This window comes from Lutzomyia longipalpis, chromosome 4 (assembly GCF_024334085.1).
Source record: "Lutzomyia longipalpis isolate SR_M1_2022 chromosome 4, ASM2433408v1".
Lineage (NCBI taxonomy): Eukaryota > Metazoa > Arthropoda > Insecta > Diptera > Psychodidae > Lutzomyia > Lutzomyia longipalpis.
The window spans coordinates 5,769,748-5,795,097 of record NC_074710.1 but is presented as its reverse complement, the minus strand read 5'-3'; the positions used below and the strand labels follow the sequence as shown (position 1 = coordinate 5,795,097).

Here is a 25,350-nt window from a genome sequence, read left to right as displayed (position 1 = left end):
ATTTTTAAAATTTTGTATTTTACTCATAATTAAAAAGACTTTATGAAAACAAATATTTTTATTAAAAAAATTAATATCAATTTTAATATTGTTTAACAATAATATAATTTTTATAATTTATTGTTATCGAATTTTGAAAAATTTCAACACTTTTAATAAATTGTGGAAATTTTTATCTGAATTTCAAGCGCATTATATAAAACTTATTTTATCAGTTTTGAAAAAGCCCAAAAAGCTTTTTAATGTTTTTTTAGAACTTGTATTTTGCAATTTTATTTTATTAAATAAATATAAAGAGTTTTTTATCGAGTTTTGGAAAATTTTATAATGAATTTGAATCGATTTTTTTTCGCATATATCATCTTCTCACTCTACCTCAGAAACATTCAAGCAATCTGATTATTTTTAAACGAGGTTAAGAAATCCGGAAATCGTCTTTAAGTTAGAAGAAGTCTCCTAATAAAATTTTGAGACATTTTTTTCCGAGTTTTCGATTAAAATTGCAGACCTTTTTCAGGAGAAATTTTTCAAGGATTTTTTATGGTCTAAGGTCCTTGCTAAGGACTTTTCAAGTTAGTTAACTGAAACTTTGTATTAACTGTACCTAGAGGGAACATTGCCTGTTTCTCCTGATTCGGACCTATTACGGCCTTTTTTGTTCAATCCGCTATTACCAAAAATTAATAAAATTTTAAATATAGAAAGTTATGAAAATATAAAGAACATTAAATGAGCTTTAAAATGGTAGCAAATTTTATAATTATTGCTTTTTATTTTATACAATTTTTTCTCACTCTGTGTGGAGCTTTGGAGGTTGGAATTGGGCCACGTTCTCCTATATATTAAATTCTTGCTAATCTTTTTTTTGTGATTCCAGCGCTTTGAGATTAATTTTCAAAGAAAAATGTACAAAAACAATTAGAAGTTTTAAAAAATTCTCAAAATCTTAAAAGTTTATTAAGAAAGCCCCTTTCAATCTCAATTAATAATAATTCAATAAAATATTGCCCAAAGAATGTTTTAAGATCCTCAATATTCTTTATTATTGCGTATTTCTTTCAAATAAAATATATAAAAATACATAAGCTGTGCCATGACATAGAGCTCGCGTGATTCTTTATGAAGAAGAACTCAATAGACGCAGAAATTGCGTACTCTTAGTTGCGAGAGAGATATTGGATAAATAAAAAAGGAATTCTTCTAACGACATCAAGTTGTGAATGACAATGAGACTGTGGATGATGAGAGAGATGAAACCCACACTGGTTTCCACTTGGAAGTGGTCCAGAGAGAAGGTGGATTGGAGTTTTTGCCTCATATATACCACGACAAACTCTCCGGATGTCCACTTTTAATCGTACAACTATAAATTTTCACCCCGAAACCCGTCTTGAATGTTCTTTGCAGACCACACTTATATTGTCACTTGCAATTGAGTTTAATTTCTTGCTAAATGGAAGGAAATCTTATTTTATTCTTTTTTATCGTGCATCAGCCTCGTCTATTCTGAGAGAGAGAGAAGAGCGAAGCGAAGACTTCTTCTAACAACTGAAAATACAATATTTTATACATTTTGTCCACAGTACCCTCCTCGAGCTGGGCGCTTCGCCAAATTACAAAGATATCCGAGGAATGACCCCGGTGTACTTGTCTGTAACGAAGAAGACGGACGCCAAGATTTGCGAGAGTCTCCTGCATGATCACGCTTCCCTCGGCACACAGGATACCCAAGGATGGCAAGAGGTTCACCAGGTAATCCTCCCCGTAAAATAATTCTGTATTTGTCCATCCCTTTTGTGGGTGGATTCTGTGGTTGTGGTGCACTCTCCTGGGGTATTTGGCTGGGTTCCAGTACACAAAAGCTCTCCTCTAGGTTTTCCCGAATCGATTGATTTTTCCTCTCTCTCTGTCTGTTTCTCTTTTAGTTTTAACCATCCTGCTGCCTTTCATCGAATTGATCATACTAATTAAATTGGATTTTACTTCAATTTAAATTTCAATTTCCATGAATTTTCTTTTTCAATTTTCCAATGATGCAATTTGTTTTCTCTAAATTATATTACAGTTTATAATTTTCCACTAAAAGCCAAACTAAAAGCCATGTTAAAAGCCCTTTAGCAGTCCCATCAATAGGATTTTCCATGGAAATTGAATAAAAAGCTTCGTGGAAACTGTAGGGAAATTATTAAATATATTTTACAATATTTTTTTTAATTCGGCTTAAGTTTTTAATATTTTCAGAGATTAAGATCTTTTTATTGCCTTTGTTCTAACAGGATTTAACCTAAAACTAATTCTTAGAAAAAATTGGAAAATAAATTTCTTAAACAAGCTCTTAGTAAAAATCATAAAATTCCGTGCTAAATGTTTCTATCTTTCTTGAAAAGATTGAACAAGTATGAAACATTAAAAAAAAACACTGAAACATTGATCGTGATGTTTCAAGTATTTTCTCTATTGATGAAATTTAAATTAAAGGTGCTTTTTGTTGAAAATATTTTCTCTGATCTCAGACCTTAAAAAAAAAACGAAATGAAATTTTTTTTATTCTTTCAGTTTTATTATTTTTTTTTATAGAAATTCAAGGAAATTTTGTAGATTTGAGAATGGTTCAGAATATGGACCAAAAAATTAAAATTTAGAATATAGGGGTAGTTTCTGATAAAAATCTTTTCTTTTATTTCCTTGCAATTCGTCAGTTATAAGGTTTTAACCTCTAGGCCGCCAAGCGGGGTCTTTGAACGACCCCAGCCCTATATTTCGTGCTATAACTTAATAAATATAAAAGATACTATTCCCATCTTTTGGAAATAAGTTCTTTGGTTATCTGAGGAGGTTGTGTAAAAATTTCAGCTCAATCCGTCCACCACAAGAAAAGTTATTAAGGAAAATGTAGAAGAAGGGAATTCAAAAATTGGTGTAACGGCCATGCTGCGGAAAATTTCTTAGAATGAAGTTAGTCACATCATGAATCATATGGTTGAAGGGGGTTGAAGGGTTGTGTTTACTTTCTCACTTTACTTTTTCAGTGTCAGAATTATCGCGAATAAGTATCATAAACAACATAAAACATAATTAGAAGCATATAAATGTGCAAAACAATAAAGAATATTCGAGAAATATTGCCATTTATCACGGTGCGGGAAGTGAGGGGAATGTGGGGAAGTAGTGAAAAAAAATAGCAGTTGCGGTCAACTTCGTGGCAAATTTCTCACGAAGAAAGTGTGAAAAATGAGTGAAAAATGTTTTTCCCTAATATCTTCTTCTGCGTGTTTCCGGGTGGCGAATTTGTGATGCAAGGGGCAAGAGGACTATATAAAGAGTGACCCGACAGTTCCCGGTTTTATAGTTTATGAGAAAATCGACTTCCTTCTTGGGGTCGTTCAACGACCCCACCTTGGCGCTCTAAGGAAGCTCCAAGGTCTTGGCGGCCAGCAGGTTAAAGGATATGACATTTTATTTCTTTCTTTAAATGGGTTTTTGAAAGAAAATTACTTTTCCAGGACCCTTTAAAGTTCTTTCTGACTGTTTTCTGGAACAACTGGTTCTTTGTTTTTTTTTTAAAGTAATAGAATAATAACAGTAATAGAACGAAAAGAAAAGATTTTTATCAGAATCTACCCTTCTATCCCTATAAGTTAGAGCACTTTTATAAAGAAATTATTCGTCCCTGAAAGGGTTAATCCATGCTAGACACGTAAAGTTCTCTTGTCTGCGATGGGCATGCAAATAAATTCCTTTAGCATATCCAATCAATCCATTTTAGAAGCTTCATTTCATTGCATATTTGTGGCTCTTTTTTCTACCTCTGAATCTCTTGCGGGCGCATAAAGAGATTGCGTGGAAAATGCAGCAAAGAACGGCTCTTGAGAACGCATCTCTCAATAATTTTACCTCAAGAATACATCAAGTTTGCAATTCTGACGCTGCGAAATATCAAGGTCCAGTGATAATTGCAATTTCTATGATTTATGATCGCGATAATTGCATCCCATTCATACGATGAGCCATCGATTAAAATAATATTTAGGTTTCGTAGCGGAATATTTTTCTCTTTTCATCTTTTTTGTTGTTATTTCCTCCCCGTCTGGGTGGATTGGTCTGTGTGGAGCTTTTCAAGGGATTTTCCAATGTAGAAGAGCTATTTATAGATTCATGGAGAATTCATCATCTGCAACTGTATGACGTGGGGAGAGAGAGATGTTGCTTAATGGAAATATCTATTAATAGTTTGTGGGGGGGTTGGAATAGCTTTTCATGGTGCCTCGGCACTTGCGGAAAACGCACTTGCGGACTTGGCTGATTTGACGACACTTGCGGACAGAGAAGGCTACCTGGGTACGAAAGGGATTTACCCTAGACATATGCGGACTCCGGAGGGTAGGTAGAATTTTGAGCATCGACAAATTTGCCACTTGCGAACAGTATGCTGCCAGCAAAAGGGGCCTTCTGTATGTGTGTGACCCGAAGGCGCAGTGTGGGTTGTGAAAACTTTAAAAATTAGCTAATCGTTCATTAATTCAAAATTCTTCAAAACGATTTTTCTTTTACGATTTTTAGCTCTCCATGCCCCTGCCCCAAGGGGTGTTTATCTGAATGAAAATCTTCGGATTATTCGCTAAAAATTCGGATGATTCGCCAAGATTCAGATTATTCGCCTAGATTCGATTGATTCGCCAATATTCGGTTTATTTGTTAAGATTCGTCTATATTTCTGATGCACAAATATTACTTTTTAGGCAAAAAACTATAGCTTTTAAACATTTCGCGTATTATAGACGTACCTAAATATATTTGTTTGAAGTTTTTAAACTTGGTTTCAAATTTAGAACGATTTTTTAAAAATAAGGGAGTCTCAAATCGTCGTAAAATTCGATTCCCTAAGTTCGGGTTCAAATTGTGCTTAATAGCACATTTTACAAGTCACATATTTGCGTAGTAGAACTGCTTTTCTGGCCTGTAGGCCGTCCAGCTTTTTGTTCTTATAACTGTTAGTTAAAAAACTCAATAGTTATAAAAACTCAATAGTTATAAAACTCAATAGTTGGCTGAAAACTCAATATTTATAAAACTCAATAGTTGGCTGAAAACTCCATAGTTACAAAACTCCATAGTTATAAAAACTCAATAGTTAAAAAACTCAATAGTTATAAAACTCAATAGTTGGCTGAAAACTCAATAGTTACAAAACGCAATAGTTATAAAACTCAATAGTTGAAAAACTCAATAGTTGGTTGGAAACTCAATAGTTAAAAAACTCAATAGTTATAAAACTCAATAGTTGGCTGAAAACTCCATAGTTATAAAACTCAGTAGTTAAAAAACAGTTAGTTCTTATAACTGTTAGTTAAAAAACTCAATAGTTATAAAACTCAATAGTTATAAAACTCAATAGTTGGCTGAAAACTCAATAGTTACAAAACTCCATAGTTATAAAAACTCAATAGTTAAAAAACTCAATAGTTAAAAAACTCCATAGTTATAAAAACTCAATAGTTATAAAACTCAATAGTTATAAAACTCAATAGTTGAAAAACTCAATAGTTGGTTGAAAACTCAATAGTTAAAAAACAGTTAGTTCTTATAACTGTTAGTTAAAAAACTCAATAGTTATAAAACTCCATAGTTATAAAAACTCAATAGTTATAAAACTCAATAGTTGAAAAACTCAATAGTTATAAAACTCAATAGTTGGCTGAAAACTCAATAGTTACAAAACTCCATAGTTATAAAAACTCAATAGTTATAAAACTCAATAGTTGAAAAACTCAATAGTTATAAAAACTCAATAGTTACAAAACTCAATAGTTACAAAACTCAATAGTTACAAAACTCAATAGTTGAAAAACTCAATAGTTGGTTGAAAACTCAATAGTTAAAAAACAGTTAGTTCTTATAACTGTTAGTTAAAAAACTCAATAGTTATAAAACTCAATAGTTAAAAAACAGTTAGTTCTTATAACTGTTAGTTAAAAAACTCAATAGTTATAAAACTCAATAGTTATAAAACTCAATAGTTGGCTGAAAACTCAATAGTTACAAAACTCCATAGTTATAAAAACTCAATAGTTATAAAACTCAATAGTTGAAAAACTCAATAGTTATAAAACTCAATAGTTGGCTGAAAACTCCATAGTTATAAAAACTCAATAGTTAAAAAACTCCATAGTTATAAAAACTCAATAGTTACAAAACTCCATAGTTACAAAACTCCATAGTTATAAAAACTCAATAGTTGAAAAACTCAATAGTTGGTTGAAAACTCAATAGTTGAAAAACTCAATAGTTGGCTGAAAACTCCATAGTTACAAAACTCCATAGTTATAAAAACTCAATAGTTAAAAAACTCCATAGTTATAAAAACTCAATAGTTACAAAACGCAATAGTTGAAAAACTATTGAGTATAGTTGGTTGAAAACTCAATAGTTATAAAACTCAATAGTTGGTTGAAAACTAATAGTTATAAGAACAAAAAGCTGGACAGCCTACAGGCCAAAAAAACAGTTCTACTACGCAAATATGTGACTTATAAAATGTGCTATTAAGCACAATTTGAACCCGAACTTAGGGAATCGAATTTTACGACGATTTGAGCCTCCCTTATTTTTAAAAAAACGTTCTAAATTTGAAACCAAGTTTAAAAACTTCAAACAGATATATTTAGGTACGTCTATAATACGCGAAATGTTTAAAAGCTATAGTTTATTGCCTAAAAAGTAATATTTGTGCATCAAAAATATAGACGAATCTTAACAAATAAACCGAATATTGGCGAATCAATCGAATCTAGGCGAATAATCTGAATCTTGGCGAATCATCCGAATTTTTAGCGAATAATCCGAAGATTTTCATTCAGATAAACACCCCTTGGGGCAGGGGCATGGAGAGCTAAAAATCGTAAAAGAAAAATCGTTTTGAAGAATTTTGAATTAATGAACGATTAGCTAATTTTTAAAGTTTTCACAACCCACACTGCGCCTTCGGGTCACACACATACAGAAGGCCCCTTTTGCTGGCAGCATACTGTTCGCAAGTGGCAAATTTGTCGATGCTCAAAATTCTACCTACCCTCCGAAGTCCGCATATGTCTAGGGTAAATCCCTTTCGTACCCAGGTAGCCTTCTCTGTCCGCAAGTGTCGTCAAATCAGCCAAGTCCGCAAGTGCGTTTTCCGCAAGTGCCGAGGAGCCCTTTTCATGGGATTTAATGGCTTTATGGGGGTGGATTGCTTTGCATGTTTTTTATGTAGTTTCTTTTACTTCTTCTTATGTTGTTGTCTAACATGCGGTGTCCTCTTTGTCGCTTCAGGCCTGCCGTAATGGTCTGGTCCATCACCTCGAACACTTGCTGTTCTACGGTGCCGACATGGATGGTCAGAATGCGTCTGGCAATACACCACTGCATGTCTGCGCTGTTAACAACCAAGAGGCTTGTGCTAGAATGCTTCTCTTTCGCGGTGCCCAACGAGGCGCCCTCAATTATGCCAATCAGACGCCGTATCAGGTAACAACAAAAAAATTCCCTGATGGTGAATGGCTTGAAATGAAAAAGAAAAAAAAAATTCCTCCTCAATTGTATTTCTTCGTCTCAATTTAACACTGAACTTTCCTATCTTGTGCCGCAGGTTGCCGTAATTGCTGGGAATTTGGAGCTCGCCGAAATGATCCAGAACTACAAAGCTGAAGACATTGGTAAGCTATATTGAATTTAGCGTCAAATTTCCAAATTTATTTCCTGTTAAATTCGTTAAATTGAATGTTCATCTTCACCTTTATAAAGTTTTTTTCTCCTTTGTATTTGTGCTCAAATGAAAAATTAATCTACAAATTTGAGTTTTTTTTCACAAATCTCTTCTATTTCCCTCAATAAATTAAATTTTTCCCACTGCTGTGAAGTACAAAAGGACTTTTTTCTTTCTCAATTAAGAGAGGAAAAAAAAACAATTTTTGATGATGAAGAGAAGGGAGAAAGGAGAGATTTGATATTTCAATTTATTTCAATAGCTCTAAATTCACTTCATTGTTCTCGTTGTTTCGCCTGTTTATTAGCTAATTATTAGCTTTCCTCTCTACTGAGTTTTTTTTAATTTAATTTTTCAATGTTCTTTGCTCCATGAAAAGAATATTCTTAGAATGTTCTTCATAAACATTTCATAAAAGCAAGAAAGGAATATCCAAAAGTTTCGACAAGTTGTTTGTCTGAATGTGATTAGTTTTTTTTTACTCCTTCATTCATCCAATTTAAGTTCTTCTGCCAGCAGCAACCAGTCAGTGTTCGATTTTTCTTTTGAGAGAATTTATATATTGAGATGAGTTTTCTCGCTTTTAAGACGATTTAGTTTATTTCCTTTTAAAAAAGTTTTTATTTTTTTTCCTACAGGACGTAGCATTTTCTTTGCAAAATTCAAAGAAAATACAAAGAAATTTTTCTTTAAAAATTTTTAAAAGAATTTACCAAGTCTTTAAGACAAGGGGGTAAATAACTTACTTAATTCTATGACTTGTATTATGTATTCGGTTAATAATACCTAATCTTATTTTTTTAATTTGAATTATCTACTTTTAACTGATTTTTTTTCAATTTTCTGATGTTTTCTTTCAATTTTTATAATATTTAATTCGAATATTTGAATAATTATTTGCCTTTCATTCTGAAATTAATTCCTAAGTTCTTTTATAAAATATCTTGATGCAAAAAAAAGTAATTTTCTGATTTTTTCGATATATATTTATTAACTTTATTTATAAATACACTTTTAGAAAAAAAGAAAATTATTTTTTGTTTAGGTCTCGAAAGGGTTAAGTGTTAAATTGATTCTCAAAATTTTTATTTGTTTTTTTTTATTATTATTTCTTAATTTAGGGAATTAAAGTAGAAATCTCATCAAAATTATGAGCTTTAGAAAGCTTTTAAAAATTTTCAAGCAAATCACTTTCAAGCACCAAATAATACATATTTCTCATGAAATTGAGCAGAAGAGCATAATATTTCCGTTAATAAAAATTTCCCTAAATTGTTGGCAATTTCTCAATGAAAGAAATCCATCATTTTGCTGCTGCAGAAGACATAATTCTTGTTAACTACCTACCTTTTATAGATTTTCGCTAAATATCCTAATTATTTCATTTAATTCATCGTAGGCAAAATGTTTATAATAATTTATTTTTTTTCTCATCACTGTTGTTGTTACCATGTTCGAGTTCTTAATCTCTTTCTTATTGCCTTGTTCGACATTATTAGTGGCAAGAAGATCTAGCACAAAATATAATTTTTTAAATTGCGTGCTTTCCAAATGCGCCAGAAGGTTAGAGAGCTTCGGCAGACTTTTTTCTTCTTAAATTAAAATTTTTCTTTTTTTATAAAAAAAGAAATATTTTTTAAGAAAAACTTTGGAGGGGAAATTGAGGTGGGAAAATAGATTGCAAAAAAAAGTTAAGAAGAAAAGCAAATAAACTGGCATCAACAATGGGATACAATTTGGAGAGGAGCGAGTTCCTTTGACGGTGTAAGTCAGCAAAACACAAACTTTTCTTCACAGTCCCATTCCGCGGACCGCCCAGGTACAATCCGAGAAGACGCTCAGGGCTAGCGTGGGCACCATCGAGTGCCATGGGGCGCCTTATGGGGCCACCATCGCCCTGCCCGAGCGAACATCCCTTCAGTTCGGCCAGTTCTAGCTTATCGGAGAGCTCTTCCAGCCATAGGAGTCACGAGGATGATATCAGCATTGTTACAGGTAAAGCCATCCGGAGAGTTTTTGGGCAAGAAAATTCTGGGAATTTTCCGACCAACTTTCCAGATGATTATTTTGGGGGCAATCCACACTGGAACAGGCATGTTGTATGAATTTCCGTCAAGTCAAAGAATCAGATCTTTGTGAGGTCTGATCTAAGTCTAGGATTCCTTACTTTACCTTCTAGATGCTCTAGGATCCTTAAATCGAACGGAATCTTTAGAAAAATAAGCCACTATATCAGGGACTAACAAACCTATTGCAAAAACTCCATCCTAGTCAGTGTGGATAGCCGTCAGATCGTGCATGTTTGCCATGCTGTTGCATGTTTAGTTTTGTCTTGTTCCTCATTCAATGCATCTTGCGCTTCAACCATTCCCTATGCCCCATTTATTCATCCTCCTCTTATTTTGTTGATTGCCATTACCCCCATGCACCTTAAGCATTGTCTTATTCATATTGCGACACTCCTGCTTTAAACCCTCGGACCAAGCTGCTAAGAAGAGTTTTCTCCCCTTCAGACAAGAGTATCGGTGATACGAGTGACATTATCAGCGATTCATCGGGAGTGGGTACGAGTTCAGACAGTGCAGCCTGTTCCATTGGCCATCCGAGTACAACTGTTGTCTGCATGGAGCGCTACGTAGCCAAACAACAGGGACATCTGACCATTCAACCGGGAGATGTGATTGAGGTTGTTGGCTCAACGGATTGTGGCCTCCTCGAAGGCTATGTACGTGGCACAAATCGTTCTGGACTCTTTCCCATTCATCACGTGCAGGAAGTCAACATACGCCAGAAGAACATCACAAATGTCTCAACTGCAAGTCAAGAAGTACCGCGTCAAGCGCAGTTTGTACAAAACTTCAACACAGCCACAGAGCCGAGATTGAAGAAAATGTAAGAATTTGAATCTTACTCATCTGAACACTATCAAATGAACTTGGTCTGACTTTTTTTTCCTTTAATCCTTTTAGAGGACTTTCGGAACCCCGCACGGTTGTTTTGCATCGTGGTAAGAGGGGATTCGGATTTGTGTTGCGCGGTGCCAAAGCCACATCACCTCTTATGCAGCTAAAGCCATCAGAACGTTGTCCGGCACTTCAGTATTTGGATGATGTTGATCCCGATGGAATCGCCGATATGGCTGGTCTTCGCCCTGGAGACTTCCTCATTGCTGTAAGTTTCAAATTGGGCTTTTTTTCTGATTTTTTAGTTCATTTATCTAATTGAAAAGTTGTCCAGACTTAGTTTTTTGAGCTTTGCTAGAACGAATTTCTAGGAAGCTTAGTTAGTACCTAATCAAGTTGTTGGTTTTTTAACAAGTTCCGCTAGGACTGTAGGTCTCTTAAAACCATAACAAGCTTAGTTACTTAATAAAGCATGAATTCTTCATAAGTTTTTTGAAAACAACAAGTTCTAACAGGATTGGTTTCCTAACAATATAGTAGAATAAAGGGCTTCTTTTTACCAAACTTACAACAATTTTACAGAAATGTTTAGATTTGTTAATCAAGTTTGATTTTCTGACAAGATTTGTTAGAATACTAAGCTCTTTAAAGCTGCAAGTTTTAAAAAAGAAAACCTGCTTAAGAGAAGAAGTTCCTAAAAAGCTTAGCAAGCTTAGATCCTTAATTAAACTTGAATTCTTTATAAGTTTATTTACAAAATTAAGCTTTTAGCAGACTAGGTTTCCTAATAAACTTTGTTCACGCAAAATTCTTTTTTTCTAGCAAGGTTTAGGTTTGTTAATAAGACTTAGATTTCTAGCAGAATTAGTTAGTACACTAAACTCGTTAAAGCTTAAATTTTCTTTTAAAAAAATCTACTTAAGACAACAAAACAAGTTCATGAAAGGTTTAACAAGTTTAGTTTCCTAATCAAGTTTAGATTTCTATCAAGAAGATTCTTGAAACTGCTAACAAGATCGGTTAGAGTAGACTCATAACTAGCTTACTTAGAACGAATTCCCTATTACGTAATTAAAGGAAAGCCTTATCTAGCTTAGTTTCTTGACTGGAACTATGTCTTAACTAGCTTACTTGAAATAAACTTCTAACAAGCTTACTTGGAACAAATTCTTAGCTAGTTTGGTTCCCAAAGAAGCTTTCTTTCCCAGTACATAAGCTTAATTTTCTAAACAAACTTAGTTTCGCAGCCAAACAAGGTTTCTTAGCCAATTAAGCTTAGTTAACAAAATGTCTTTACTTTCATTTTTTTTAGATCAACGGAGAGGATGTAAGAGCAGCTTCTCATGAGCATGTAGTTGATTTAATTAGGAATTCAGGAGCTCTTGTTTCGATGACGGTAATCTCGCAGCTCCTACCGGATCAGCATGGTTCGCAAAATGGTATGCACGGTGGTAGTCGCACCCCCATTCCGACGCGTCAATGTGCCACCCTGCCGCGCCATATGTCGGGCCTTATTCCCGGGCATGGGGGCAAAATGCCAGCTCCAATGCCACCGCGTCGGGATCCGAAGACAACCCTTAGCGTAGGTAGGGCACGTGCAAAGTCAATGGTGGCTGGGCTCGAAGGGGGTGGTGTGGATGATGATGATTTGGCACCAACGACCAAGTCCAGCTCAGCTGAGAGTATTCATCAGAGTCAGAGTGCTGTATCGACACCGACACAAGGAGGGCCAGGCACTCCCGTACAGCCACGCACAGCTAGTATTAAGGCACGACCGACATCGGGTAGGATCACGGCAGCTGAACTTGAGGAGCTCTTCCAGCGGCAACAGGGTGATGCACGAACGGATGCACGATATTCCGGCATGATGACGAGCTCACGCTTCCAATCGGGAGGGGATTCCGGAACTCCTACGCCTCAAGTGTCACCCCAGAGGGCGCCACTGGTGTACAGCAGTGTTGCTGATATGAAACGAAAGAAGAGTCGTCAGGGCACAGCGACACGTGCCAAGCCATGCTCCATTCCTCTGGTCAATGGGGAACTTCGTAGGAACTTCCACAGCACCCCGGATCTTGCAAGTGCCAGCCAATGGGCGTCCGGGAGTGTCAAGGGACATCGCAGTCAGGATGATGTTCATGCATTGCACAACTCAATGCAGCGTCTCAATCTTCCGCCACCCACGCATCCACCACCACCCCCTCCTGTGGGGCAGGTGGTTAAAGTTGATGTCTCCCGTTCGGAGTACGAGAGCACTGCGTCGTTGCAGCAGAAGTTGAAGCAGCAGCAGCAACAGGCGGCGAAGGAGGTGCAAAATGAACCCGTTGAGGTTATGTCCAGCTTCCGACCAGCTACAAATGCCAAACTCTACGCATCACCGCAGGATATGCGCACTGTGGGCTATCGTGGGAGATCTGAGCCAAATAGGAGGCTCACAACGGGTATTGTGGGACCCCTGCCGGGGAATCAGTACGCTCAGCCATGCCGTTCGTTGTCGAATGCCTCCCAGCAGCGTCCTCAGGTTGCACCTCAAGTTGCTTCTTCTGTTATCCCTGCACCACCAATCCCTGATCCCGATTACAGCCTCAGTGAGTCAGACGGTGAGGAGGACAATTCCGTGCTTCAGGGGAGGGTAATTAGCAAAACTAATGGCACAGTGAAGGAGCCACCACCACCCCCGGCAGAAAGTAGTGGCAACAGCAACACAAGGTGAGTCACTCTTGAAGATTTTTCAGATTTCCCGGATTTTCTTATTGAAAAGAGATTTATTTTCAGTGGAAGCAGCACTGGTAGTAGCTCAATGCCTCATTCATTCTCCGTGGAGGAAATTCAGAAGATGCGAACGAAGCTAAAATCCTCCAAATCCTATCCGCATGATCTTCTCGGTGGTCAAGGGGAGAAGCAGCAACAGCAGCAGCAAGCGGGGATGGGTAATCGCAACGGGAACCTCGAAGAGGGTGATAATTCCTCGTCAGGTGTGAGCAGTGACCAGGAGATCGCACTCAGTGCTCCTGAAGTGGCGACCAAAGCACCTGCGACAAAGGTGACTCCGGGTCCATTGCCCAAGCCCCTCGTGGAGCCCGATGCCGAGGTCCGGAGTGATGACGATGCAAGCCCAAGTCCACCGGCTAAGGGATTCCAGCGACACAATTCCCTCACGCGCAAACAAGCTGCCACAATTGCCATGAATCGCGCCATACAGACCAAACCCGCCGTTTCACTCACGCAACTCCCACCACCCATTGAGACGGAGTCCGACGATGGGGACTCGTGCGTCGTTCCCCCACCCATGCACCTCATTCATCATCATCACCACCGACATCACGCCGTAGCACGTGCCCCCATTCCCGAGGACAACATCGTCCTGGCGCCTCCGCCGCAATTTTGCGATTCCTTCGATGGGCCGCAGCAGCGGAGTGTCCGGATTGTGGGGGCTGTGCCCAAGGCTAAAATGCATTCCCAATAAAAGTCTCACAGTCCCAATCCCATTAGCACCCCCACGTACTCCCAATAAAACCACCCCCATTCAAAAATAATGTACAATTTGCAAGGAAACCAAGTCGGGATGATGAATTTGAAATAATTGTTTTCTCAAATAACTTTACATAAAAAGCATTTATTTATTAATTTCAGCATAAATTTCAACATAAATTTCTATTGATTTGTAGCATGTAATTAAAATTGTATTTTTTGGAAAGTATTTTCACCTTCAATTCGAAGAATTTGGGAAGGTAAATTCAGGTTTAAATAAATTCCAGATAAATTGAAATGAGTTCTACGTAAATTCTCCTTTAGGAGCTTTAGATAAAAGAGTTGGTATTCCACTGTCATTTCTATTGAATAAATGAGGGTTTAAAACAGAATAAAATAATTACGAAAGAAATTTAAATAAAGAAAAAATTGATCAAAAACGCGTTCTAATCATTTTTCAAAAATTAAAGAAACAAGAAAAATAATCTTAAAAAGAAGAAAATATTTGTAACTGATTTTTTCCAAACTATGCGACATATACGCATAGTTTTCAGTTAGTTAGTTGCCCCTTGACCACAATGGTTAATTATTTGGTTTTTTTTCTATAATATAATAACACGTTATTTCATGGAATTAACTGTCAGTGGCGTAGGTAAAAAATGTTAAAACTTTTTTTTTTTTTTAAATCAGGCAGTTAATGCGTTTTCCATTAGTGGTTGAAAGGAATTGTTTTCAGGCAGGGGGATGCCCAACCCCGAGAAATCAGTACTTTTAGTGAGGCAGCAGGTTCTTCCGATCAAAATAATGGATCAGTTTGCACAATTCCACTTGCAATCGAAAGTACATTTAATTAGCTCTCGGTTGATCCCTTCTCATCATCGAAATAACATTATTAATATAAAAAAAGTTAAAGTGTTTCTCGGGAATCGGTCGAGATTGAGCGAGATTCGAGAATTCCTCATACATTTTGTTCAACAAAAAGTGACTTTTCTTCACTGAAAATGAGGTTAAACCATCCCCTTGTTTTCAGGCTAAAATATTCATTAAAAATCAAAAGATATTTTTGAACGTTAAATAAAATGTCAAATTTTGAGGAAAAAAAAAGGAGAAGTCAAACTTTTGAAAAGAAACGTCAAATGCTTGCAAGGGAACATCAAATGTTAGAATATTTATCTAAAATTTGAAAAGAAACGTTAGAAGAAAAAATCAAAGAGTAAAAAATGTCAAACATTAGAAAAGGAACTTCAAACATTTTAAAATATACCTACGTCAATCGTTTGAAAAAAAAAAACAATCCGGAACGACACGTGAAATTTTTGTAAGAGAACGTCAATCGTTAGAAAAAGGCAAAACATTTGAAAATTAACTGTCAAACATTTGGAAAGAATTGTCAATTTTTTTTTTCAAAAAAATACGTGGAATATTTAAAATGAAACATTAAATGTTTGGAGAAAAACATCAAATGTTTGAACAAATGTCAAAAGTTTGAAAAGACATTTTAATTGACAGAAAACAAATTCTAATTATTATAAAAGTTTTATGAAATGCTAGTAAAAAAGGCTGTAAAACTTTTGAAAGAAACATCACATGTTAAAAAGCAAACGTCCAATATTAAAAAAAATGTCAATTCTTAGAAAAGAAAATGTCCAATGTTTGAAAGAATAAACGTCACGCCGTAGAAAAGAAAATATTGAACGTTATAAAAGAAACGTCAAAATTTAGAAAAGATACGACGAACGTTTGAAATTAAACGTCAAAAATTTAGAAAGGAATGTCAAATGTTAGAATAATCGTTGCAAGTTTGAAATGAAATGTCAAAATAAATGTCAAACAGAGATGAAACTTCAAACATTAAAACTACATACTTTATATCTCATCGGTATAATAAATCAAATTCCTCCGCACACTAAATGACATTCGTGGAATACCAACTACACTACAAATCTCAATTGCCTCACTATATATATATATATATATATAGCAATATATGCTCTAAAGAACTCTATGTAGCTCTAAAGTTTGTTCAGGCATTCGATGATGTTTTGCAATGTCCTTTTGTACCTTTTGAATGAGAATTAATTTTGTTGTGAATGAATAGAGAGGAAGGAGAGCCTGAAGTATGTAGTTGACGTTCCTCTGCAAAAGGACGTTCTCATTCATTTGAAAGGACATTACTCAGTTTGCATCATTGCAATGAGAAAGTCTTTTGATGCTTGACAAAATATTTCCTTCATTGAAAAGTTCTTTTGAGGGAAAAATGTATGAAAATTCTAGGAAAATTAAGAGGTATTTTCCTCGATTTTATTGAACGTTGTCCTTCGTCTCGATTTGGTTTTTCTTGCAAGAAAACGAAACTCAATGTCCCCCAAAAGGAATCCGAATAGAGGAAAAAAGATGAAGGAAAAAAAGAATATTAAAAAAAAATGATTAAAAATGTGTCTAAATGTTAGTCAATGAAAATGTTCACTTCATGTAAACTTTCATGTTCATTGCATTCTTTGGTGAAAGATAAAAAAGGAAATCATAGCGCAGGTAGAATTTGTAGGAAATAAGTCGCTCAGAGGTTTTAAAAAAAAAAATAAACAAATAAATAAAAAGTTTGCGGGTTAATTCCGTATTTTATAGGCTTGAAGATGGAACAATTTTTACCCCAGAAAATAAAATATTAGATAGATCGTGCACGAAAATTCCTCACATTTTCAGGTCTTTCTTCGGCAAGGACTTTTTTAAAGCAAAATGACAAAGACTCTAAGAGAAATTTTTGCTCAAGATATCTTACATTTTAAGGGCCTCAAAACATCAAAGACACACTAAGAAAAAATAAGAAATTTCCCTCCGTTCAGCAATAGAATCCACATAAAAATGACCAGAAACAACGAAAAAATATTTCGTCTCAATTCATTTTCAGGATGAAAAAAACAATTTTTTTTTAAATATTTTTTCTCACTAAAAATGGCAATGAAAATAAAACAGAAAAGACCTATAAAAGATTTTTTAAATGATTCTTAAAGAGAAAGAAATCTTTGCTAAATGATCTTTCAATTTGATAACATCTTATTCTTAAGAGAAACATTAAAACAATGAAGAAAAAAAAGGAAAGAACATTCAAAATTCTTAAGCTATTTACACCTTTGCAAGAAGAATTTCAGTTTTTTTTTATATTATATATAAAAATAAATAGAAAGATTTGTAGAAAATAAAAAGAAATGAGGCATGAAAGGGCAGAAAATATTAACAAGATTGATAGGATAGTTTTTCTTTTATTAATATTTAGTATAAAAATGTATTTGTTTTTTCTTTTAATTTTCTTTGTAATTTTGTTGTGATATAAATTTAATTCCTCTACTATTGATTAATTTTCTTGAATAATAAAATAAATAGATTTTCCCCCTGCAATTTATCTCTATAAATTAGTTAATTTATATTAAAAAAAAAACAAAGAAATGAAAATTAAAATATTGATTTTCCTTCTAGCAGACAAACGTGTGTAGCGTTCGCTTTTTGCATGAATTTCTTTAAAAATAAAATCTGAACCGCAAGAAATAAATTGATAAGCCCCTGGAATGATTTAGTACTAAATTGGAAGAAAATGTCAATTTGTTTTGTATGTATGTGTGTGTTCAGAGTTGTTCGCTAATTCTTTTTATAATTTCAGTCAGTCTCGATTGATCACTCCATTAGGACGGAGCGCACTCGCTCTCCGTCCGGAGAAAGAATTAATAAAGATGGTCCCCATCTTGTGGGTTCGTGTGAAAAGTTGGTGGCACGACAGCCTCTCAAAAGGAGACGTATTCCGGATCCCATTGGCCGGAAGATCAACACGAGTGCTTCGTGGGAAGTTGGAGAGTACGGCGGGCACCAATGAAGCCCCAAACGTTCGTCGCGGGAAGACTTGGAGAGTTACTCAAGGTCGACGCGGGATGATCGCCCCTGCGGGGCATAGAAGATCGCCGGAAGGATTCGTCGAGGGAAGATTGAAATCCGGGAGTGGCACTTTGCCCGGCACCGTGTGAAACGACGACTCCGCCACAATTTGGCCTCCGAGGGAGCACCTTAGCCACATTTTGGCCACCGAGGGAAACCCCAGAATGAAGAGAAGAGACTGGAGAACCGTAAATATGTTCTATGTTTGTGAGTTTGTTTCAATCTTATAGATTGATGGCGCCCAAAGTAAAATTAGAGTAAAATCAAATTTCAATTAGTTCTTTTGCTGGAAAATAAAACGTAACTTCTTCTTCTTTTATAAAATCAAATTCTTTTATAATCATAAAAAAATCTATTAATTAAAGTCTAAAATATTGCAAGTAAAGATTTTGTATTTAATTTTGTCAACTTCTTTGGTGGTGAAAAATAAAATATAAATTTTCATTGATCCACCAAACATAGGTTGTTTTAATGGCGCCAACTTTGGGCTCGTAAAGCCATCGGCTGCCTAAGAGAAACCCCGCCTGAGAGAATTTTTTCTTTTTTTTTTGCCATTTTTTTCTTTTTCTTTTGTGGAGAAATGGTTTTGGTTTGAGTTTCATGCTTTATCATTTTTTTCTTGACTTAGCCGTGTGGGCAGGCGGTTTTAATATAATTTTTTTTGTATAGAGAGCTTTTCTGGGGATGAAAGAAAGGTAATTCGTGGCAAATTCCTTTCCCCCAGAACCTCTCGGTTGCACATGCGATTCCAGGACGAATGAGGGAGTTGAATCGTATTAATTCGACAGGCTTTCTCCCTGGAATCGACATCATTTGTAAAATTTCTTGAAAGTTTTTTTCCAAATTTTAATAATTTTGCATTCAATAATGAGTTAAAGCTACACAGAAGGGATAAAAAGTTCTTTTGTGGTGTCCTTAATTGGTGTTTGTCCTGAAATGCAGATTTTATGCCATGAAAATCATGAAAACTTGTGAAAATCCCTGGTAATGTGAAGAAATCTTTGACTTTCATTTAACCTTGTGGAGCCATGACATTGCTCCACGGTCAAAGTGTGGTGGCTTATCAAATAGCGGTGATCTCTCTCGAGATAATGGTTGAGAGATTAAATTAAACTTTGTCCCCTAAAAATTTTGGGGATTCTTTTGTAGTAATTCTTTTTCAAAATTCTTTTTGCAGTAATTTTTAAAAGTTTTACCGGTGCACAATTTTAAATCTTTTCTTTGATTGTGCATTGATGGGGAATATTGTTTCATTTCAAATTTGGAATCTTTTCATTCGCTATCATTCCCCTTGAACTTTGATTTATTAAATTTTAATTCTAAATGATTTGTTCGAGCAATTCTTCATCTTGGCATTGAACGTGGGGCATGCGCTGTGGGCTTATCGGACGCAGGTGCCCTTTGATTTTCTGATCCTCGTATCTTGCTTAGGCAATTGATTAAGCGGGTTGAACAGAATTTGCTGGAACATGGGTGTCCGCTTTTCTCGCGTGCTGCGTCCTGCGGGCAATGATGGGATGAGGAAAAATATCTTGCTCTTTTTGGATTTAATTATTTCCGTGTTCAGCTTTGCGTTGCTGACACGTTCATTGTGTTAAAAATTTGCTGTTATTGATATAAAACTTTTTGAATTTTTGAATTCTGAGATATTTACAGTCATTTATCACAATAGTTTTGCTCTTTTGCGGATTTTATTGAACTTTGTAATTCGCATTTGGAGAGTTTGCACTTTGGAGGCAATCAAATTATTAATTCTTTGCTAAATAATTCATTCTTTTCTCCAATATTAACTAAATGGCATGGCAGATGGTACACGGTTCGGTATATGGCGCCCAAATTGATTTTCTTTTTTGAGATTTCCCTGATGGAGTTCTCTGATTGAAGTTATTGTGATTGAAGTTTACCCGATCACAATCTTCTGATTTAAAGTTTCTTTATTGGATTTTCAATTTGAATCTACTAATTCTTGCGTTTTCCTGATCCCTGCATCGGGCGTTGAGCATGCGATGTGAGCTGACTCGGGATGGGCGCCCGTTTATTTTCCGATCCTCGTATCTTGCCTAGCAATTGATCAAGCGGGTTGAGCGGAATTTGGCGGATCGCTTATCGTAAACTCTGTCCTTGCGTTTAGCGTTCGACGAACGGTGATGGGTTGATGGAAAATTTGCGCTTTTTATTTGATAAGGATGTTTTTGGAACAGCTTGCATTGCTGCTTGGAATTTAAGGAGTAGAATTGCTTTAATTCAATTTAAACCTACTGAATGGGTAGTACAAACATCCTTGGAAAGCTTTCTTGTAAAAGCGTTAGATTTTCTATCCGGGGATGGAGGTCTCCTCAGTGGTTTTTCGGCGTATGTTTTTCACGAGACCTCCTGTTTCTTTTCCCCGTGTGAAGTGGCGCCTCCTTCCACGGGATTCCCAGCTTTAGTCTGGTTTATCCAGTTCGGATGTGAGTCCTTCCCTTTGGAAGAACTCGCCGGAAAAATTTTGGGATTCGTCCCGAAGTTTCGCCGTGGATTCTGGTTTGAGGAGATGTGTACCTTCTCCCAGATCCATCCGACTCCATTGAGATGTGAGACCGTTGGTGGTTTCTTTCCTCACACCTTCTGTGTGAGGATCTCAATGAATCTTGATTGGCTTTTGCCTCGATGCCTCTTATGAGAACAATTAATACTCTTAATGGGTGATTCTCTTTTGATAATTCGTTGGGAACGTCTGGTCGATTCGAGATCCTCCACTTTCTTTTCTTTTTATTTATCTCGTTTGAAATTCATCGCCAACCCCAGGGTTTAACTTTGTTGACCCTTGCATTCTCTTTCCTTTCCTTAATATTTCCAATCATCCAATATCACCATAAAACCAGGATTTGAATTTATTCAGAGATTGGTTAATGCCCTTTTGTACAAGTTTTGCTTGGAGAGAAGTAAATTAAAGCATGTTCCGCTGGAACTAGGTTTTAACTGTCTTTTATTACTCTCTCCATAATTATTCATTTTTGGTCAAACCGGAAGGAAGGTAATGGATTGCTAATTTGTAAATTTATTATTGTTGAATCCTCAATGGTTGCAGTATGAGGAAAGATTGCATGAGCACCTCTAGGGTCGCTCCCTAAAAATTGGTTGTTCAGCCTTGGAACATCCTTGATGAGAGTCACGTTTCAAAATTTGTCAGAGTCGTATCATGCCTTATTTGGCAAGAGCTCTTTCGGATGGCATTCGTTTGATTCGTAATCGGAGATGTTTGTTCCGCGAATTCTTTCCCCTGCACTTGGCAGAATCCAATTAACTCTATCCTTCCCAATCCTATGAAAGTACATGCACAAGATGCATAGGACCCATCCCACCTAACTAGTAGAGTCATTACTCCTTTCGCATTCTCGTCTAGTCCGCGGAAAAAAAAATCACATGAAACAATAGAAAGGTTCCTTCCTCTTGTTGCCATGCGACCACCTCCAATGGTAGGGCAGAAAAGTGTCATCTGGACCCATACTTATTCTCGTGGGCTCGTGGATGAATCACAGGGAAGCGAGGACGGCGTACCTCCAAGGTTGTCTCCTTCTTTTCATAGGTGCTCTCTGACGGTGACCTCGAGGCAAGGAATCGTCGAAAATTGAAGAGTGGTGGAGGAGTTGAGCGGCGAAAGAGAGGAGAGAAAGGCAAAACAGGAGTCAGATTGACAAAGAGCCCAATGAAAGGGGTGGTCCTTTACACCAACCTGGGATAACTCTGCTTATGAGCCTTTTGCTCAAATGGTGGCGGCGACTGAGTTCACATCCACCAGTACGCAATCTCACGGATGGAGCCGAGGCCCTGAAAAGCCAAATCTTCATCGAAGGTTCACCCCGTTCGTGCCCATGTCCTAAATTCCACCCCGTCTACGTTTTTTGAAAGAGAATGAGAGAAAAGTAATTCGGGGCCTCCGGGTGAGCTGGAGATTGGAGGAATAAAAAATAGGGTAGGGGGGCCGGTGAAATGCCGAGGGGAGGTGAACTCAGTAAAGAGAGAGAGGAGGAGAGAGAGAAGGAGGAGAGAGAGAGAAGGAGAAGAGAGAAGGAGGAGAAGAGAGAAGGAGAGGAGAGAGGAGGAGAGAAAGAAGGAGAAGCGGCGTAGAGGATTCTTTGCCTAGAGACCATCTGATGAGATGCTCCTGTGGGGAGTTGGTGTCGGCTAAGAAGGGACAATGGACGAGTGGACTTGTGTGAAGTCTTAAGGTTCTCGGGAGACTTATGGAGCGAGGAGCCAACGAGAGATGCCAGCAGTGGTTAACGCAGTTAGGATCTTTCGCCCCCAAATCCGTTGTCCAAGGCCCACGTTATGCAAAGCGCGTGAGTCAATGTCTTACGAGTTTGCGGAAGGATCAGAGAGAGAAGTGGAGATAAATTTAAAGTCCATCTCACCTTTCCCCACCCAAACACTTCCGCGTTGCTAATAGCAAATGCTGGTAAGGATAGAGAGACCATCAGTTTGAAGAAAGCTCAAGAAGCTTTATTAAGAATCACACCGCCTTCCGTGAGATCTCATTTTCCTCAAAGAAAACATTTTTTTCTCTCCTTCACTTTTGTGACTCTCGAAATAATAATGGATCTTTAAGCTAATCTAGATCCACAAGTTGAAGGAGATGTTGATCAGTATTTAAATTTTTTCATTTCATGGTAATTTTGAGTCTGACGAACCTGAAGAAACTCAATCTACATGATTGAGGAGAAGAAGACTGTGGGTTTTGAAGAAGAAGGGCAATTAGAACAAAGTTATCCTTTGTCATTCCTTAGTTTCCCTTCCAATTCCTTTCCTTGCCTTTTTCCACCTCGAAACCTTTTCTAAAGGGCGTGATATTCACTCGAGGGTTTGGAGGAGCGGGATACATAATCCCCATAGTTTTCACCTCTTCTAGGTGCGATCAGCTCGTATTCCCTTTAAGTTATTTTGGTAAATATTGAGGCATAAATTCTCTGATTTTCATAATAAAATTTCATTAAATAATTACGCCGAATGTGGAAGAAACCGATGCCAGCCATTCTGTCTTTTGCAAATGTTTAAGAGATCTTTAAATTAAAATTTTCTTTGCCTACATCACCTTCTTGAGAATAAGTAAAAGAACTTTTCTTTTTTTTATTTCCTTTTTTTTTCTTTTGTAACTAAGAGGTGATGTAGCGTTCGCTTTTTGCATGAATTTCTTTAAAAATAAAATCTGAACCGCAAGAAATAAATTGATAAGCCCCTGGAATGATTTAGTACTAAATTGGAAGAAAATGTCAATTTGTTTTGTATGTATGTGTGTGTTCAGAGTTGTTCGCTAATTCTTTTTATAATTTCAGTCAGTCTCGATTGATCACTCCATTAGGACGGAGCGCACTCGCTCTCCGTCCGGAGAAAGAATTAATAAAGATGGTCCCCATCTTGTGGGTTCGTGTGAAAAGTTGGTGGCACGACAGCCTCTCAAAAGGAGACGTATTCCGGATCCCATTGGCCGGAAGATCAACACGAGTGCTTCGTGGGAAGTTGGAGAGTACGGCGGGCACCAATGAAGCCCCAAACGTTCGTCGCGGGAAGACTTGGAGAGTTACTCAAGGTCGACGCGGGATGATCGCCCCTGCGGGGCATAGAAGATCGCCGGAAGGATTCGTCGAGGGAAGATTGAAATCCGGGAGTGGCACTTTGCCCGGCACCGTGTGAAACGACGACTCCGCCACAATTTGGCCTCCGAGGGAGCACCTTAGCCACATTTTGGCCACCGAGGGAAACCCCAGAATGAAGAGAAGAGACTGGAGAACCGTAAATATGTTCTATGTTTGTGAGTTTGTTTCAATCTTATAGATTGATGGCGCCCAAAGTAAAATTAGAGTAAAATCAAATTTCAATTAGTTCTTTTGCTGGAAAATAAAACGTAACTTCTTCTTCTTTTATAAAATCAAATTCTTTTATAATCATAAAAAAATCTATTAATTAAAGTCTAAAATATTGCAAGTAAAGATTTTGTATTTAATTTTGTCAACTTCTTTGGTGGTGAAAAATAAAATATAAATTTTCATTGATCCACCAAACATAGGTTGTTTTACGTGTTATTTTTAAAAGAAAATTTAATAAATATTTCTATAGAAAATAATTTAATTTTGAGAAAAAGACATGAAAAAAAATCTCAACTAACTTTCCCCAGTTAATTGATTGGATTTTGCATAGATGGAACGATTATATGGAAAGGATATTAGAGGAAAATTTTAGATGCGATGAATAAGAATATTATAATAATTACGCTATCTACTGTTAAAATGAATTATTATCAGTACGTAAAGTAATTAAAAACAAATTATATATATATTTAACAATCTTGAGGAGAAAATAACATTGCAAGAAATAAATTCAAAATGAAAAATAAAAAAAAATCTCTTTTATTTGTTGATAGCTTGAATAGTTGTCCCTTTGTTGCAGACACACCGGAACTTCAATTTCAAGAAAAAAAAACTATTAAATTTTTTTTTAATTTATAAAATTTTTATTTCATCAGGAACAGTTTAACGTAGATTTGCCTCATTATACTGGATTTTCGACAAAATTTTCATTGCAAACTTTGAATGCAAAAAAAACTTACTTTCACAGAAATCTATGAGATTCGCTTAATCAAAGAGTTTTAAATTTTTTTAGACAAAATGTCCAGAATTTAGATTGAAAATCGACATTTCGATTTCAATAAGGATTTTATAATGCAGTTTAGCTTAAATTTCCAGAACAGATAACTTAAGAAGAAAATTTCACGAATTTTTTTATAGAAAGTATCTGAAAAAAATTGTTTTAAAAAATATTTTTATAAATTTATTTTTATCGTGGAAAGATAACAAAAAAAGGAAAACATACCATTTTAACCTTCCTCCAGGGGTTTCAATTAATCGGAAAATATATCTAATGTGACTGCTCTGCTAAATCTGCAACATTAAAAGGCAAAAAATAATTTTCTTTTAATTTTAGATTTTTCTTCAAGAAAACAAAATTCCAAATATTTTGCATACAAAGCTCCGAGTGAAGAAAATTAAAAGTTTTTTATGGCAATTTTATGTACTCGAAATCACATAAAAAGTACTTATTTACGTAAATGGGTTTACATTTGTTACATATTAGCTGGTATATCACAATCTTGTCACACCAAGTATTTCGTATTTTATTCTGTTTTTATTCTATTTACTATATGCTTAGAGAAGAATGGGGCAAAAAAGTCTGGTTTAGGAAAAATTTCCTAAACCATTGAGAATTTTTTTTGCTACGGCCACTCGGCCACTCTATAGAAAACTTGGGGTCTTTTTTTTAACCTACCTGACAATTCTG

General features: G+C 36.1%; 1 protein-coding gene and 1 long non-coding RNA gene across 5 annotated transcripts in view; one reads left to right on the top strand and one right to left on the bottom strand.

The window, feature by feature from the left end:
• Positions 1-24,077, top strand: part of LOC129795835 (SH3 and multiple ankyrin repeat domains protein 2) — a 61,107-nt gene extending 37,030 nt beyond the window's left edge. Inside the window, exons 5-13 of one of the 4 annotated variants that reach the window (XR_008751155.1) lie at positions 1,584-1,752; positions 7,309-7,503; positions 7,625-7,691; positions 9,539-9,736; positions 10,255-10,633; positions 10,711-10,912; positions 11,957-13,350; positions 13,417-18,224; positions 23,352-24,077. Coding sequence is in view for 2 of the 4 variants with exons in the window: in XM_055837333.1 (XP_055693308.1) it covers positions 1,584-1,752; positions 7,309-7,503; positions 7,625-7,691; positions 9,539-9,736; positions 10,255-10,633; positions 10,711-10,912; positions 11,957-13,350; positions 13,417-14,107 (3,295 nt within the window). In the remaining 2 variants the exon portion in view is untranslated. Of the gene's footprint in view, positions 1-1,583; positions 1,753-7,308; positions 7,504-7,624; positions 7,692-9,538; positions 9,737-10,254; positions 10,634-10,710; positions 10,913-11,956; positions 13,351-13,416; positions 18,494-23,351 lie in introns of those variants that run through there. The other 3 variants (XR_008751154.1, XM_055837333.1, XM_055837334.1) reach the window with 3 other exon arrangements.
• Positions 24,078-24,549: 472 nt separating this feature from the next.
• LOC129795914 (uncharacterized) lies at positions 24,550-25,350 on the bottom strand. The gene is made up of 3 exons (XR_008751165.1): positions 25,339-25,350; positions 24,886-24,953; positions 24,550-24,807 (listed from the first exon to the last, which is right to left on the bottom strand). It is a non-coding gene; the product is annotated as an uncharacterized LOC129795914 (long non-coding RNA).